This window comes from Cataglyphis hispanica, chromosome 13 (assembly GCF_021464435.1).
Source record: "Cataglyphis hispanica isolate Lineage 1 chromosome 13, ULB_Chis1_1.0, whole genome shotgun sequence".
In the NCBI taxonomy this organism is placed as follows: Eukaryota; Metazoa; Arthropoda; class Insecta; order Hymenoptera; family Formicidae; genus Cataglyphis; species Cataglyphis hispanica.
The window spans coordinates 1,092,939-1,110,497 of record NC_065966.1 but is presented as its reverse complement, the minus strand read 5'-3'; the positions used below and the strand labels follow the sequence as shown (position 1 = coordinate 1,110,497).

The window sequence follows — 17,559 nt, the reverse complement described above, 5'->3', positions numbered from 1 at the left end:
GCGAATATCATCGTCCATTTTAATTATAGCTAAATCGACTTATCAATAACTATATACGCGACGAGCAAAATAAAAAAAACCAAAGAAAGATTAAGGAAAAAAATTGAAAAGACAACGCATTCTTCTCTGGAATCCCGCTCTCGTTTCGATAATTCGTGGCCTTAATTCGTGCTGTCGACGCAGAAAAATGTCAAAGAATCAAAGACTTGGCAATTCGCCGAGAGCGTGCACGTGGATACAAACGCGTGTACTTTATGGACTTACGTGTGCAACGAGCGACCGAAAGCGACGCAACGAACCGATCTATGGAGTCGACCGCGTAATTAGCGGCGGTTACGTCAGCTGTGGAGCCAACCTCGGCGCGCGATTCGGCGTGCGAGTGTGTGTGTGTTTGTTCGTATGCGCGCCCGTAGTCGGCGCGCCAGCTTACGCACGTAGGTACCTATACAAGTGTGCGGGCAGGCGCGCATAACATATAGGTAATGCGATAGCTATGTAGCGCAGAGTTACGCGAACTCAATAATACGTCTGACGGCTGTCTAGACGGGGCTACGTGAATGCGGCACATCGCTGCTGGTGCGCGTATGCGTGTGGTAATCCCGCCGCACGCACGATCATACGCCGACGTATGTACGTACTTATACACGTGACCGACGCTCGTCGTCATCGTCGGTCGGGATGTAACGCCATGCACACACGCTGCGCTGCGAAAGCGAGTTACGTGGCACGGCTGCTGCGGCTCTCGCTCGCACCAGTCGGATATCCTGCGATATCACGGGGCATCGCGTCCATGTCCCCCGACTTGGATAGGTCGGATTAACTTTGCTCCAGTATTAGACACGGTGTGCACAATTCGCTTCCTCCATCGTTGCTTTTTCAAAAATTAATTGACTAATAAAGTTGATATTAATATCCAACACATATCCCCCTGCTGTTTTTTTGAATATTTCTTTTATTTTTCAAACAAAATATTGTATATTTTGAAGTTTCTATATTTCGATGCGCGTAAAATAATATTTTACATTTTCTCGCGTATCAAAAAAAGATTATCCGATATATCACGTTATCGCATTTCTCGTTATTGATTTCGCGATGTTCTAATGATATAAAATAAAGCAATTTCAACATTCGCGTGCAAGGTTGACAATGAATGCGGACGGTTAGATAAATAGATAAATAAATAGCCACATATCCGAATAGATATATGTATGGATTAGCGAGGAGAAGATAACTCTCGCGGATACATTTCGAGTTGGAGATGGAGAAGATGAGAGGCAAAGATATATTAGTTTTGCGCTCAGCGCAAAAGTATAAAAATAAAAAAAAAGAAAACGAGAGAGAGAGAGAAGGAAAGAGAGAATATATACGCCTACTTCCTCTCGCAGGTATCTGCAATGTCTACGCGATCGGCTACGTGCACTTGTAAACGGAACCAGGAGGCGTGAAACCAGTTCGCATGGAGAACTTCAACAGTTGTTCTTCTCACGCTACTTGGACAGTCTCACTGGCTACTCATAGATAGTAATCGTAATTACCCAGCGGACGTGGTTGGCTCTCGGTACAATCATTTTTTTTTTTCCTCGCCCCGTCAAACGTCATTCTTTATACCGCTACTCTTTTCCTCTCTTTATCGCCCTCTTCCCGTCGCTCTTGTCTCGTTTTTGGTTTGAAGAATATATTTTTTAGCTGTCGCCACGCGATCCTCACGCGATCGAAGGGACATCCTGCCAACCTGCATTCATCACGTCAAACGTGTGCGCTTATTATACGTTATGTATCCCTATCGAAAGAGTCAGGTGTAAATATGAATCGGTTATAAAAATTGACGATTGCCAAAATTCAAAATAAATAATTTTTAAAAGAATCTGTTTATTTTCAATAATTTATTTGAGATGATCGATTTATATCACTCAATTTTATTTTAATGATGGAACCTTCAGAATTTCTAAAAAATATACGTCACTGCGTATATAATATCTGAGTTTTTTTAAAAAAAGCTAGAAAAGGAAATATATATTTATTTCAAATTTTATATATATTAAAATCTATTCGCAGAAGGAATTTTCTTTATCAATCTCTTCCTCTTTTCAAGCCCTTAATACTACCATGAATATTAATAATCAATCCTTATGCAACGACTGAAAATGATGTCTGAGACGTAACGTGGCGAGCGCGTTCCCCGTTTGTTGATCGCGAGTTTGGTTTTAGTACGCTTGGTTTCGCTCATCGAGTGTACTTCTCCCGTCAGGGAGTGCGAGAGCACCCTGAGCCATAGCTGTAGACTAATGATTCCGTCTGAGTGGGAAATTGACCACTAGGGTGCTGAAAACCTTCGACCGCTGGTCGAGAGAAGGAGAAAGAGAGAGAAGAGGTCCATTGTGTCCCGCGGGCCTTAGCGAGTGCTTTTCAGTTTTTTAACGGCGCTACGCGAGGAGCTTGGAGAACGCATCCTCCATACCAAGGTTCTCGCACCAACGGACGATCGTAATTCCGTAAAGGCGATTTTATTTTACGTCACTCATATGCGTATGGTTAATCGGTTGAGTTTCACGAATAATCGCCAATTTACACTTTGCACTATTCGCAAACTAATAGAGTAAAGATCCTATTAATTAAATCGTTTATATTCGAAATATTCTTATCTATGAAGCAAGGGATTTGATACGTGTCACTGAACTTTAAGAAATTGCGAGTAGCTAGCAGTCTGCAAAGTGTCTGCCATGTAGAAATGCAAGTTTACATTATAACGAGTACTGGCTGTAACAGAGAAAGAGAGAGAGAGAGAAAGAGAGATCTGATCTCAGCGCAATAACCACAGGGCGTCGGTATTTACGCAAAGCTGCGCAGAATAACGAGATCTCTGGAAATGACTGGAGGCGCTCGCGATACTAACATAAGTGCAAGTTGCAAGAGAATGTGTTTAAAAAATACACACTGTTATAAGAAATATACAAAGAGAAACTAATATATTTATTATAATATTATTATATAAAATTATTTATATATAATATTACAATATAATAATTATATTTAAAAAAAAAAAAAAACAGTAATGGGGAAAGGAAAGTGAAAAAATTCAGTTGTCAATATTTTTGTTGACAAAAGATTACATTGGGTTGAGAAAGAATGCGGTACTCTGCAATGTTGAAAACATCATTTAAAAAACTTCGCGTCTCTCTCGTTGATACAAAACCTCAGGATGGCAAGAGATTGCATGACATTCGATATATATTTTTCAGTGTGCAGAATTGTATTTTCCTTCGTTATAGACTAACGTCGTCGCGCCTTATATCGTTGAACGAACACACATCTCGAGTGGACATGTTTGTCTCTTGCAGAAGAATACCGTGGAAGAGTATACGCGCATCGTTAGAGCTAGGCTGTCAGATTGCGCAGGTGGTCACAGTGGACGTGGATAGATGGTCCATGGCGTGGGCAGCAACGACCGTGGTCCCTGCAGGCGAGTTCTCCCCTGCGTGCGCTCCTCTCTCTTATTCTCTCTGTCTCTCTCTTTCTCTCTTTACCTGCCTTCTCCGATGAAAGACAACGCGTCGCAGTCTCTTATCCCCGCGTCACCGCATCCTTTTATCCTTGAGTCGTCGCATTGGCACGTTGTCCTCCTAGTTTCGCGTGCTTCTGTAGCACTGCCGTTCACTCTCTTCCTCTATTCGTGCACTCGCTAACTTCATTTGCCGCGCCTTTTCTCGTCGTTCTTCCTTCCGCCCTTCCATCTTCAGCATCGACGCGAGGAGGCCGTCCCGCTCTCTTGGTATATGTCAGTCATTCGGACTGGCCGCGCACACAACTGCCCTGTACCTTGAAAATACATTCTGCCAACTTGCGCATCTCGTCCTGGAATGACCTGTATGCATGCACGTATGCACGTACGCATTGTGAGCGGGCACGTGCACGAGCGTGCGGATAAGTGTAACGTTACCGATTCCTTGACGGCTCTCTCCGCCGACGGCATCTCGACGTTTAATATTTCAACGTCCGTTAAAACACGACCGTGCCTCTCTCCGTATCGAACCTGCCTCTCTCTCTCTCTCTCTCTCTCTCTTGCTCTTTGCTATTTTTTTTTCGAGACAGCAAAGATTGTAAATATCTAGAGTTTCTCGACTATTGCACGCGAGTTTGAATGCTGGCTGGGAGCTAATCAACTATGAGATAGAAATTTCCGTGTGCGCGAAAAGAAAAAAGATGGAAAAATATTTTATAAATTGTATCTTAATATAAAAGGCAGAAAATGGAATATTATAGAAGAATAATCCGTAAAACTTATGCCGGATTGCATTATTAGAAGAAAAATGTGCACGTCGATAAGACATATCGAGAACATCCACGGAGAACGAACTTCCAGGGGTCCATCCGTACTGAATGGAGCAGGGTAGAAACAATCAAGTTTTGAAGGGTTGACTCGGGCGGGGGGATCAAAGGTTGAACGAAGGGGCGCGCGGTTTCAACAGCCCCACTGAGTGGCTATTAGGCACCCCCAAGCCAAGCAGGAGCAATTTGCTATAATCATTACCATTCAGGATCTCCGAGCCGAGAGGGCCCGTTCGTCTCTCGCCCTCTTCGGCCAAGAACTCATAGCTTATGCCAGTGCCATTGTCAACGGCGAGTAATATCTGACCAAAGCGCTACGCCAAAGTGAAACAATATCCAACCGTAGTGTACAATTTGCAGAGAATAAACGATCGAGATATTATAAAGATAAATAATGTATGGAAAGCCTCTTTCGAGAGAGGAAAAGAATTTAGAAAAAAAAATAATTCTTTTATACATAGAGTACAAAATATTTTGCGCGATATTTCAAGATCGATTACTAAATTGTTTTGTTAAAAGAAAATGAAGGAGAGAAGGAAGAGATGGAGATAAAGCGGTAAGAGTCAGAGAGGAAGAAGGGACTAGAGGACGCATGAATGTGTCAGCAAGAACAATTGATGAAAAACGACGCGTGGTTGCGTTTCTTGGAAAGTCTGTCCAAGGCGTAGCGTAGAATGAAGGAGAGGCAGGTGTGTCGCGGATGCAGCTGGAAGGCACTGCATGTGCGCCGTCGTTGCGAGATACCTTAACGTCTTTCCTTAATATGCGTTCTCTCTTCTCTCATACTTCTCACTCTTTTATCCGCTCCTCGCGTCAGAAGCGAATTATCGACGATAAAGTTGCTCGAAGGAAGGTAGCGTGAGAAGCAGTCGAGCGCGCCAAGTACATAAGAATCTCTTAACATAAAATAATACTGCCTAGCTAAATAAGGTAGATTATAACGCGAATAACCTCGGGACGAAAATGGAAACTTTTGCGAGTGCAAGTATCTCGCATAGAGAGTGTTAACTGCAACCGACCTGTCGGTCAGAATCGGAGCGCGATCTGCTCGAGAGGATCCGTCTACCTGCTTGCCAGCTACAAAACACGACGTTTCGCGGATGTTCCGCACCGCCCTAAAAGTCCGTTCATTCGGTGACGTCGGACGGTGGGACTCGAGGACTCCGACAAGTCTAGACTGTCGGCAGACGTGGCAAAACGACGATATATTCAGCCTCGTCCCGCTCGCTGACCACAGTCAGCGGATGGCTGCCTTTGCACGGATACTACTTCCGAGCGAAAAGGCTGAACCGCGAGAAAAGAAAAGGATGAACGGAATAAATTATATTTGCTAGAAATTTACAGGCTCTCTCTCTCTCTCTCTCTCTCTCTCTCCCTCTCTTTCGTTTCTGAAATACATAGTCAAAGGTGAAGACAAACTATTGATACGCTCTTTCGCCGACATGCTTCTAGAAAATTACGATAGGTTGTTTGCGGTTTCGTCTCAGCGGTACGTTTCTGTGGTTTTGATTGTCTCGTATGCGATCTCGATCTATCTCGGTCTAGATTTATGTATAAGCTTTTCGGGAACGTGGACTTCAAACACAGGGATATACGCGTATATTCAAAATTTCTTTCTATAGATGTGCGATAAAAAATGTACGGCTATTACGACTTTTACTACAACATTGCCCGGTTGTGTTCTTTCTTCCACAGCTCTGATCCTTGTGGCCGAACTCAAGATCTCAGATTCTTTCTTCGTGAGCTTGCACGCGACTTAGTGCGAAGATGCATAATAAACGGTTATCATCGAGAGAGAGAGAGAGAGAGAGAGAGAGAGAGAGAGAGAGAGAAAGGGAGAATCTGTACCTATATCTGTTCAAGAGAACCTCCTCAAGTGATTCGTGTGTTGTAATAAGTAGCGACGCGGGACGAAGGGCATGGAGGAGGGATAAAAATAACAAAAGAACATTCGTTGGAAGCTGTTATTCCCATTACTTTGCCTGTCCGCTTCTCTGCAATGTTACGGTATGCATTATGCATGTAAACCTTCCAAGTTTTGCGTATTGGATTCGACGTTAGTTCAAGACTAACGTATCCTCCCATTTCTACCGATAACACGGACTCGTGTTCGTGATTGCAATTTGATTCTCTGACGTCAATCTAATAGACAGACTATGATACACATAAATGTTATCCCTATATTTCATACAAACTTATCTTGTCTTTCAGCTTATATTTATTATAGATTATTTATAGATAAAGATATATTTTTAATGTAAATAGATGGGGGTAAGCAGGGATACGAGAAAGGCATATTTTGTCGGACGGAAAAGATACCGAGCCGTTGAGAGATCTCTCGAAGCAGCAGCGCGATCTAAATAGGCAAGTCTCTCGTTATCTGTCAACGTGCCATCAAAATGAAATGGCTGTTTTCTCTTCTTTCCCGGTGTGCCGACAATCTGCATTACACATCTGCAAAGCGAGCAATTTATTTCTACAAGCATGCGCTTTGCGATTCGTATCTTACACATGCCTACTACGTCTATCGTGCCTACGTGTCCGCTCTCCGAGCGAAATATTCCGCTAGAATGTCCAAGTCCCGTCACGATAGTTGAATGCGACATCGTATAACGTATAAGCAATACTATATTTCTAATATATCAGTCACCGCATTGTTGCGGACGGCATAATGATGTTAAAGGGAAACGTGCGCTCGTGTTGTTTTCGTAGTCTTGCAAAAAGTCTTGCATATTCTTGTTGTCTTGTTACGCGCGTGCAGACGAGAAGCATCGGGGCGCGCACGTGTGCAGCGTAAATCTTTAGACATTACCGATGCGAAGACGCGGAGCGGCGAGAGAGGAGGCTGACGCGGATGTACCATCGAGAATGGGAACAGAAGCTGCGAGACATTGTTTCTTCGAGAAATCTCCGCATCCTATCAGCACGAGAGAATAGGAGAAATTAAATTCTCCAACTATGTTCGTTGACCGGTCGTTTGTTAGCATCGACTGTACAGCATCCGCAAGAAGAGATGCGCGAAGAAACATCGCCGTTGATATTTTAATTATTTCATTTAAATTTTATACAGTTGGAGATTTTTTGAAAAAAAACATTTTGCTTTTTCATAAAAAACTCGCCGAATTTTTGCAAGGAATTTTCGCGTTTTATCCAAAATATCGAAGCTTTCCATAAATAAATAAAATAAATTTTAATTTTAATTTTAATAAATAAAGTAAATGTAAAGAAAAAGTTTGCGCAAAACGTCCATCATGCTATAAAAATCTCATAGAAAAAATCTCATTCGAAAAATTCAATTCTCGATCGAGCAGCTCGAGGTTATTCTCTAACGCGCATAGTATTTTAGATGTGCATCCTGTCTACACTCTTAAGTGACAGAACGTTCCGTAGCACCGTCACGATTCCACGCAACCGCCGCAAATCCTCCAGGGAGCACGTAATTACGCAACACTATTGGCAGTACGGTAGCATAATGTTCGCCTCGGGTTACTGACGGGCCCTGATGGCAGTTTCGCCGATTATGCGCCGCCAATTCAACATGCGGAGAGTACTAACGCGTACATATGTATACGCACGAAACATCCATAGTTGCTTATCTATCAGCGACGAGCCGAATGCGCCTAGACGACGACGATTGATCACGTTCGTAGAAACCAATGACGTTTTCGATGAAGGATCGGATCAATTTGTTCACGCGGCGTTTCGTGCTATCGATATTTAGAATTGATGATATCTAGTCTCGATATAAAAAGAGAAATAAAGAGAGAAAGAACGACAGTGTAGTTTTTCTAATAGTAACAATCGTTGTATGCCCTTATCTACTAGTTTTTCAATTATTTTATCAGATTTTTCTGTTTGCTCGATTTTGAAGCTTCATCAGCTGATTCTCTCAGTTGTTAATCATTCGTAAACTTTCTATCATTGGCTCGATGAGTAATTCGTATATTTGTCAAAGAAACTAGGTTGAATCATATCTCAGAATATCTCCGGAATTATATCCGCCGTATTTCCGGACATTCGTTCAAATCGAAGAAATAAAATACTAGTGTACCGAATATTTTATGCAAAAATTATGTCGCATATAAATGTGATAAATATAATAATTTATGCGATTTATGACATTTAAATATATAGTGTTTTTTTACTTCTCAATGACAAATAATTATTGTAATTGCTTCGAGATTATCGCAGCTCTCGAGATTCAATTGTGAAAGAATCTCTTCGGTTTGCGCGCTCTCTTCTCTCTCTCAACCATGTGTTAAATCGATCAAATCGGTGACATCCGCGATTTATTTTGTTCCATTCCTGTTCCGGCGAGTTTTTGCGCTTATAGATTGGTAGATCGACTCCGAGACTATATCGAGTCGGCCCATCGTCGATGAGTCGTGACTTCCCGCCGAGTATGAATGGAGTAGTAAGTCGCGTAACGTCATTTCGTCTTCAAGATCCCCGTCTGTCACCGGGAAATCGCAAGAAACGCGATCGCCAGAACGCGTTACGGAAATCTAATAAACGGATATGGCGTTACGTAAGACGTTTTGCAGTATTGAAAATCATGAGAGGAGGAGAGAGATATATTCATTTTATTAAACGCCGTCATCCAAAAGAATCAAACAATTCATTGTGTGTGTGTGTGTGTGTGTGTGTGTGTGTATATATCATCGTTTCTTATAATAAAGAGAAAAAATATAAAATGAAAAAGATAAAAGATAATAAAAAAATATAAGAAAAAATAATATAATAATATATATTATTAAATCTCTCTATCATTATTAATTATACATTACCATTAATTATATAAATAATTCATTATTATTAATACTTTCTTTAATTAATAAAATAATGAAATTCTTATCAGCAGTGATTTTTTTCTTACATTTAATTCAGGAAAAAAAAACAAATTTATAATATATAAATTATATTGATAATGAAAAAATCTGGCTCTCTCTTTTTCGTACAACGAAATGTATCGAAAGATTACGATCGCGGCGCGTCTGAGGCGAATAGAGATGAAGCGCAGCTTCACGCAAATCGAATTTTCGTCGTTCTTACGACGACCGGCGCAAAGACAGCCGTTGATAAACGAAGGGCGATTCAGTCCGGTGGATCGTTTATTGAAGAAAGTCTAGACTGCATAGTAGTCGGACAACCCGGGTAAGTTCTCCATGCGACGCTTCCCGAGATCGATCGATCGATGACTTTTTGCCAGTTCCGCGGAAGAGGCGATCAAAGAGTGAGATCGTGCGAGTACGGAGGAAAGAAAATCTCGCCGCCTTTATCTCGGGCGGTATCTCTCTTTCTTCGCCCTTCCCATGATCGCGCCTCGCCTTTCCTTCTGCCTCACACCTTGCTACCCCTTCGTCCTTTTCGCTATTTCCTGACCTTTTTCAGCTATCCTCGATGATGACCGATAGATTCGCGCCACTGTTGTCAAAAGCATCTCCCTCTTCTTTCTCATTCTTTTCCTCTTACCTCGTACATTAATTATTCTGCTGTACGATTGTATTCATCTATCTCAGACTTTGTCAAAGACTATAGACGATAGACTTGGGTTCGGATCATATACAGACTAAACTCACTCACGTTTCGACTGAATCTCTCTATGAATTAAATAACGTTTAACCAGGAAGCCGCAACGTTATGTACGCTGTTCAAAAAGTTCAAAATATTTTTCAACATATTTTATTTATTAAGTATAAAAAACGCTATATATTTAAATATATATAAAATGGCGTGAACAGTTATATTTATCACATTCGTATGAATTTCTGCATAAAATATACGAACTATATTTTATCTCTCCGATTTGAAGGAGCGTCCGGGAATGGCGGATATAATTATAGATATTCCAAGATATGCTTCATGCCTAATCTCTTCGACAAATATACGAGCTCACTCATCGAGCTACTACTGATAGAAAGTTTACGAATGATTAACGACTAAAAATCGTTTGATCAAGTTTCAAAATCGAGTATGCGAAGAAATCTGATGAAATAGTCGAAAAACTTGTAGCTAAGGGGCAATTGTTATCATTCTATCAGGATAAGATACACCATCATTCATATCATTGCGCGAGCGATAGACGCAAAGTCTATACACGTACTTGGACGTGGCGTAATGATATCAATTAGTGCATCGCCGCGAGAGGAAGGATGGGAGGGTGCGGGCTTCCGTAGTGGGGTAGTCTAGCGGGTAGTTGCGACGGGGTGCGCTGCAAGGAGCGCATAGTATCCCTGGTGGCAGATCCAGCATCGTCACGTGTCCAGGGGGCGGTACCGCTTTGTCGGGGGTCGCGCCGCGCCGAGTCGCGAGGTATAAAAGAGACGTGGACCAGCGGTGCATCCACCAATCACCATTGCACCTTGTCGCCGGTACGGTGTGTATATTGCATTATCTTCACGTGCCGAAATTTTCTTGTCTCTCACGCGCGTCACTCGAGATGACTTTTACCACCGTCCGCGACTGACAGGCATTTCGACGGCCATCATCATCTCACTCATTCCCGCTCGCGCCGAACGTTTCAAAACAACCGGAAGTCGCTGCTTTAACGTCAACCCCCTTCGTGTCTTCGGACAGTGGCGAGATATGTAAGGCTTGAATGGTATCTGTCTTTCTCACAAGTACCTTTTTTATTCGGTTCCTACGAGATGCTTTGTCGATTGTTGCCGAAATTAAAAAGCTTCTTAATCGAGTATTGCGTTTTTAATACTTCCGTTCTTGCCTATATAATCCTCTAATAGATCTTATTTAATATTTCGATTAAAAAATTATTTGACAGTTGTCATTCACATATACATATATATTTATTGTATAGTATAATTTAATTGTTTTATATTTTTACTGTAGCTTTGAAATAATAAAATCTAATTTAGTCGCGTGTTGTTTACGCGGATGTGCTATTGTAAATAAATGTCATTATGTAAATATAATGTACAACAAAGTGCACTTTAAAATAAAATTAATACATAAAATCTATTGAAATATACAATTATTTTTACAATGAAAAAATTTGTAAATTACTATTTTATCCGTAGATAAATAATACTAATCGTAATATCGATGCAATCGAAAAAATATATACTTCTATTTGAAATAAATGTTGCGAGATAAATCGTGGGGAGATTTGGTGAAAATCGTATATTGTTGAATTATCCCGTGAAAATAAAACATTTAGAAAATAAATCGTTTAGAGAAATACTTTGCACCAATATGAATGAGGGGGAAAAAGTCGGATCCATCTTGAATTCAATAATATTTTATCACGTATCGTCTCGTATATACGCAGACGCGTAAAATATGCGTAAAAGCTCCGCGGTCTCGGCTCGATCGAGCAAGTCCTTTTGAACTCTCGCAGCCGGCGAAACCGGAAAATTCTCCGCTATAAACTTCCGCGCGAGGGACACGTAAAAAACAAAAGGAAGGAAGGTAGCCGAAGGGAGGGCGCGTAGGTGGATCCTGCAAACCATAGGCAAGACGGAAGAACACCCGAGGAACGCACGGATGCGAGAGGAAGAATGCAAAGAGTATGGTGGACGAGACAGAAGGATGAGGATGAGGACAAGAAGAAGAAGAAGAAGAAGACGAAAGAGAAGGAGGCAAAAAGAAAAAAAAAAAGAAGATAAGGATAAGGAGCAAGAGAAAAAGGAGAGTTGCAGTGGTAGGAGATATACAGACATGCAGGAAGGCAGGCGTATAGACATACAGACAGATAGTCGCCGTCGTCGTCGTGACCGTCGCCGCCACCGCCACCGCCACCACCATCGTCACCGCCACCGCCACCGCCACCGCCACCATCACCACCATCGCCACCACCATCGCCACCATCACCACCATCGCCACCACCATCGCCACCACCATCGCCACCACCATCGCCACCGTCACCGCCGCCGCCGCCGCCGCCGCAATCGCGCGCTCGAAGAAGGAAAGTGGGGACGACACGATACAACGCAACGCGGCCGCGTGTACAGGCCTGCTTTTGCAGAGCTTCGCTCGGCATACGGCGAAACGTTTCGCCTTGTGCTGCTGCTACTGTTGGCTCGCTTCTGGCTCTTGACTACCAACTGGCCGTCGACTGCTTGCTCCTCTCAGTCTGCCGGGCGGCCTCGCGCGCGCTTGGTTTCCACCGACGAGAATCCGCGTGTCGCGCGTCGCGAAGCGAACTCGCGGACTTCTCTCGCGTGGAGGATCGACGATCGCGTCGTGAATCTACCGAATACGCTGCGACAAAAATCGAGGAGTTTTTTTTTTTAAAGATATATCCGTCGCCGTTGAGAGGCGACTCTGAAGTAAATCGCGAGATACCACCGTTCGTGGTGGAGCCCCTCGGGGATTCCACGAGATTGGCCGCGCGAAGGAGGTGCAGCCGAGCGTGGAAGGCACGCGGAGGGTTTTAAGATCGTGCATCGTATCGAGGACACAATCGAGAGAAAATCCTTGTATCGCGACTCATTTGTGCAACGTGCGTTTCATAATACACTCCTGTATACGTACCACGTGTCGCGATGATTCGCGACTGGTGGCTTCAAGTGTCGTGCATCGATCGATGAATCAAGCGAGGAAGGGAGGCGTTCGCGAGGAAGGCGACGGGACAAAATAGCATATACGCAAACGATACCGCTCTTACGTTCGACACGAAACTTTCAACCATCCACAGGTGTTTGAATCGATCCATTTTCCCGTGTCCTCGTGCACGTCGCGATACGCAGTGCTCATAATCCAGGATCCGAAACATTTTTCTGCAAGATTCAATGAGAAAGGTTCGGCAAAATAAAAGAAAAAAGATCTTTTTTTAATCGCTTGTAAGAAAAACTCGTTGTCGTTTGCATGTGTCTAAATAAACAAGCAAGCTCGAAATGATAAGAAGAATTCGCGAGATGACAATTAGAAAGATCATTGAGTCTCGTAGTATTTAAAACAGAGAAAAAAATTCAGATACCAATTAGTACAAGCAAAAAACATTTAACATATAATAAGCGTGATATAAGTGCATATAAAGTAAAGTAATTAGTATAGTAGTAAAATAATTAATATAAGCGACTAATACAAATTTTTTCTCGTTAATAAAATCGTGAAAAAGATATTGCCAAAGGAGAAATAGTAGCGCATAATTTTTCAATTTAAATTTGTAACGTATCGGCCGAGAAAGCAATATTACAATTAACTTTGAAAATATGTATGTAAGCACATATAAGGAGTATATAGAAAAAAATATATACATACATAGAGAAAGAGAGAGAGGGAGGGAGGGAGTCAGAGAAGATTGCATTTCTTCAATATAAATTACATTATACGACGATACGCGTATCGTGATTTATTTTTTAATTCTCGTGGATTAATTATCGCGTCTGTTTGACAGAAAAAAAAAAATAATTTCCTGATGATAATTTTGATATTTTATGACACAGACGAGCATATGAGTTTGAAATTATGGTGACAGCGTGAGAGACAAGATTCAATTTTTATCGAAATCATCCCAAACTTGACACGAAAGGACAATTTGCATTTTCAGACGTTCAAATGAGTCCGTTTTCCAAAAAGAGGAATGTAAAACGCGTGACATACGGAAAACGAAATCTATGACATGAAGTCCCGTGAGCGTTAAAGGAAGAACAGTGAGATCGGCCACGCGATATCCTCTCCGCGTCCAATTTCCGCGCGGTGAAAACGAAGATACGTAGATCGGCCAAGAAATCGGCAGAATCAGGCAGATGAAATGTGAAGCACGAGGACAGCGCGTCGTAGACCTGGCGGGAACGAAGGCGGAAGTTGAGAAAACCGAGGTGAGATTCACCGCAGGGATAGCGGCACGTCGGGGGAGCACCTGGCGCGGGCCGCCTGAGATGACGGCCTTGCGACAGGATATCACGGCATCCCCGTATAGAACCTTTCTCCTGCTGTCACTGATCGGACTACTGCTGCAAATCCATTCGGCGACAGGTAAGTGTTACCTTTGGAAAATCCTTTCTTATTCGATAGAGCATCGCCTCGTAACGCGAATTAACAAAAGTTTTTATATTTATAATAAATTTATTATAAATCTCTTACGGAAATTGTGATCGATATAATGTGTGGGATTACTTGGTGGCTCGCGGACTTTTTTTTTTTTTTTACTTGTTTTCCTTCCAAATTAAATGACCGTTGCTCGTTGTGTTTTTGCACAATCAAATTGTGCACAGCAATTTGCAAACGTAAATATCGCGAAACGATGTCGTGGTTATATTAAAAACTTTAATCCATCATTTAAGTTATACTGAAATTTTTACATACGGGGAGCATTGTTATCAATTGGAAGCACGATTTCACGGAAAGTTGATTAAAAGGACGTTTTTCGCACAATACATCTCTCGGATCATGGAATGCGTCATTCTCTCTTGCGGTTTGAGAGATACCTTTATCGTCCAGCAATTCGCAACATTGTGATACCTTAGTATACAATTTGTAATTTGTGATTTCACAGGGCTATAATTTCCAACATTGCAATTTGCCGTTGCGGGCATTGCGGCTTAGTTTGCTACGTGTTCAATTTAGCGCTTCACAATGTATGTAATGAATGATTTCGTGAGTCGAGCGAAACGAAACGTGACTCTGTTTGAGCATTTGATCCTTTCATATTACTTTAGTATCGCATTTTGGGGTAGTTTTCTCATTGTCTATAAAAAGTTATCGAAAAGGGGAAAGAGAGAGAGAGAGAGAGAGAGAGAGAGGGGGATAATAGGGCTAAATAAAAAATAGACACCTCGATGATGTTCAATTTAAATCAATAATTTACAAGCCACTTTTCTCCTACATTTGCACTTCGACGCGAATCAAATATCACTGTATCGCGCATTATTTACGCACACCGTGCATCTTGACGAACCTAATACGCTGTTCGCTGTTTTACGTCCAATTAAATTATACGAGATTCGCATTCCCCTGCAACGATATCGCTGCAGTTGCAGCGAACAACGATCGTCAATTATCCCTACAATGCCAATTAAATTAGTCCCGTCGACATAGCTGATTACTCGTAGAAATACATAAAACGATCGTCGGCCATCTACGGACAGGTGATAAAGTGCGAATTAATTCAGCGTTAATTCAACGTTTTGCACGACGACCATCGTCGCAACAAACACGAGCTTAGCGCGGCTTTAAAACTTCATTAACGTCCGAATCGAGTCGACGATTTCGCGAAAAGATTATAGGGGATGAAAATTGTTTAAGCAGTGATTTTTTTTTCCGAAATTCAAAAGAGAGAGAGGAAAAGTGTATTTCGATAATTAATCTAATTGTGTGTGTGTGTGTGTGTGTGTGTGTGTGTGTGTGTGTGTGTGTGTGTGTGTGTGTGTGTGTGTGTGTGTGTGTGTGTGTGTGTGTGTGTGTGTATGACGATAAGCCTGATTTGATTTAGCGATCTATTTTTCTCATTTTTCACTAACATAAATCGTGTGAAATAATTTTACAAGACATTCGAGAAGACGCTGTCAATAAAAATAACCAAGTTTAGATTGATCAAAGATCAACACTCGATTATAAAAATTACACAGAATACAAAACTTTTTAGCGCTCTCGCCGAATCTCTGACTCTTTTAGAGACCGATCATTCTATACGAGGGAGAGGGAGGAGGGGAAAGAAAGGGGTGCGAGTCTGATATGGATGCGGAGAAGCTAAGTAAAAGGGACACGCTGAAACGTAAAGAGAGAGGAAGAGATGCACGTATGCAGGGGCGCGCGAGCGCGCACGAAAGGGAAGAGAAAGAAGAAATAAAGGGGTAAACGCGCGGGGAAGACATATACGAAGCAGGAGACAGAGAGAAAGAAGAAAAGATGGAGTGAGAGAAAAGGGGGAGGGGGAAGAAAGCCTGGTGTAATGGAGGAACCAGTTTGCGGGTCAGTGCTCCGCATCAGCGAGAGGCGCTTCAGCCTCTAGACGCGCGGACGATGCCACCGGGTGAAAGAAGGACGGGGACGGGAGACCCTGTGGATCCCGTGAAGGACGTGAAGGAGGAAGGAAGAGTCCAATCGGGATAGATAAAGGGAATCGTTCGAGAAACGCTGTGATTTCGAGATTTCAATCTCTGTGTTGCGTGAAAAAAATCAATTATCTTCAAACGAGAGAGCTGTGTCATATTTTCAATAGTCAGTCTCTTACCGTGTCGATTCAAATATTCAGATATTGTGCCCTACACAATTAAAAATAGTTTAAGCTTCTTACATGATGGGAGAATCCCTTCCCATCATAGCTCTCGTATAATATTGTAGTCTTGGAGAAAAGAATGATATGATAAGAAGAAAATGCGAAGATGGAGAGCGCAGCGTTTTTCGAAAATATACTCCAGTTTTCAGTACGCATAAAACTGGTTCTATTAGCTGGGCGTGTGTAGATGCATCGGATTAGCACCTCGAGTCCGTATCCCTTAGCATGGGTAACGTGGTAAAAACAGTTCGACGAGCATGACCGAAGGCGCAGCAGTCCGCAGGAGATGGTGAGCCCGCGATAAAACACTTGAGTTATGCGTGCGCGTGCGGTTGCCTTCATATTCCACGCGAGGAAAGATAGTATTTGAAAAACCGTGAGATATATTACTCGCAATTGTCACGCGCAATGTCATCAATGACGCACGAGTTCACCTCGTTTCGATGCAAATTAGACACATCATTCCCGCGGACGACATCTCAATCTAATTAATAATCGATAATGAAATCACACAAATACGTTTGCGATCGGAAGACTTATCATACTAGACTTCCAATTAATATTCAAAATTAGTTTGTTCATCAACAATTTTCATATCATTTATCTTAAAAAAAAAAAATCAGAGAAAAAATGAGTAACGTATCGCTATTACCTCATTGCAATCTATAAGAGCGTTACACGTCATCGATGTCAGCCGTTCATTCGGAGAAAAATCGATATCATGAGATGGAAAGAATCATGACATACACTATAAGGAATTAGCGATCAGTCTAGAGTTTTGAGAGTCAAAATTATCCGAGACGCGTATTCGAGAAACAATGTCGCGGATGACATTCGCAGTGTCTTTTTTTTCGGCGGATTTTTTGACATTTCTAGAGAAAGACGACGGGGAGGGGGAAAGGGGAGGGCAGAAGGGGGGGGGAAGCTTATGGTTTTGATCAACCGGTCGAGAATCGCCGCGCGCGCGAGCGCGGGGACAATCTCCGAGGCTTGATGACTAACCGCGTGCCCGTCTTGCCTGGACAAGAACTCGTCTCCCCTACGGCACGTCGCGA

The 17,559-nt window shown here is 42.3% G+C and overlaps 3 protein-coding genes across 11 annotated transcripts in view; 1 reads left to right on the top strand and 2 right to left on the bottom strand.

Moving 5' to 3' along the window:
• The window catches only part of LOC126854055 (dnaJ homolog subfamily C member 13), a 69,025-nt gene that overhangs the window by 29,778 nt on the left and 21,688 nt on the right, over positions 1-17,559 (bottom strand). The gene's annotated exons all lie outside the window — the stretch shown is intronic.
• Positions 4,431-12,322, bottom strand: LOC126854077 (PE-PGRS family protein PE_PGRS16). The gene is made up of 2 exons (XM_050600478.1): positions 12,029-12,322; positions 4,431-4,640 (listed from the first exon to the last, which is right to left on the bottom strand). Exons 1-2 carry the CDS (start codon positions 12,320-12,322, stop codon positions 4,431-4,433), a joined length of 504 nt encoding a protein of 167 aa, XP_050456435.1.
• LOC126854059 (follistatin-A) overlaps positions 10,603-17,559 on the top strand; it is a 27,913-nt gene continuing 20,956 nt past the window's right edge. The window contains exons 1-2 of one of the 8 annotated variants that reach the window (XM_050600447.1): positions 10,603-10,697; positions 13,835-14,262. In XM_050600447.1, the coding sequence (XP_050456404.1) occupies positions 14,034-14,262 (229 nt within the window). In that variant the 5' untranslated portion in view covers positions 10,603-10,697; positions 13,835-14,033. Of the gene's footprint in view, positions 10,703-12,453; positions 13,083-13,134; positions 14,263-17,559 lie in introns of those variants that run through there. The other 7 variants (XM_050600446.1, XM_050600448.1, XM_050600445.1 and 4 more) reach the window with 7 other exon arrangements.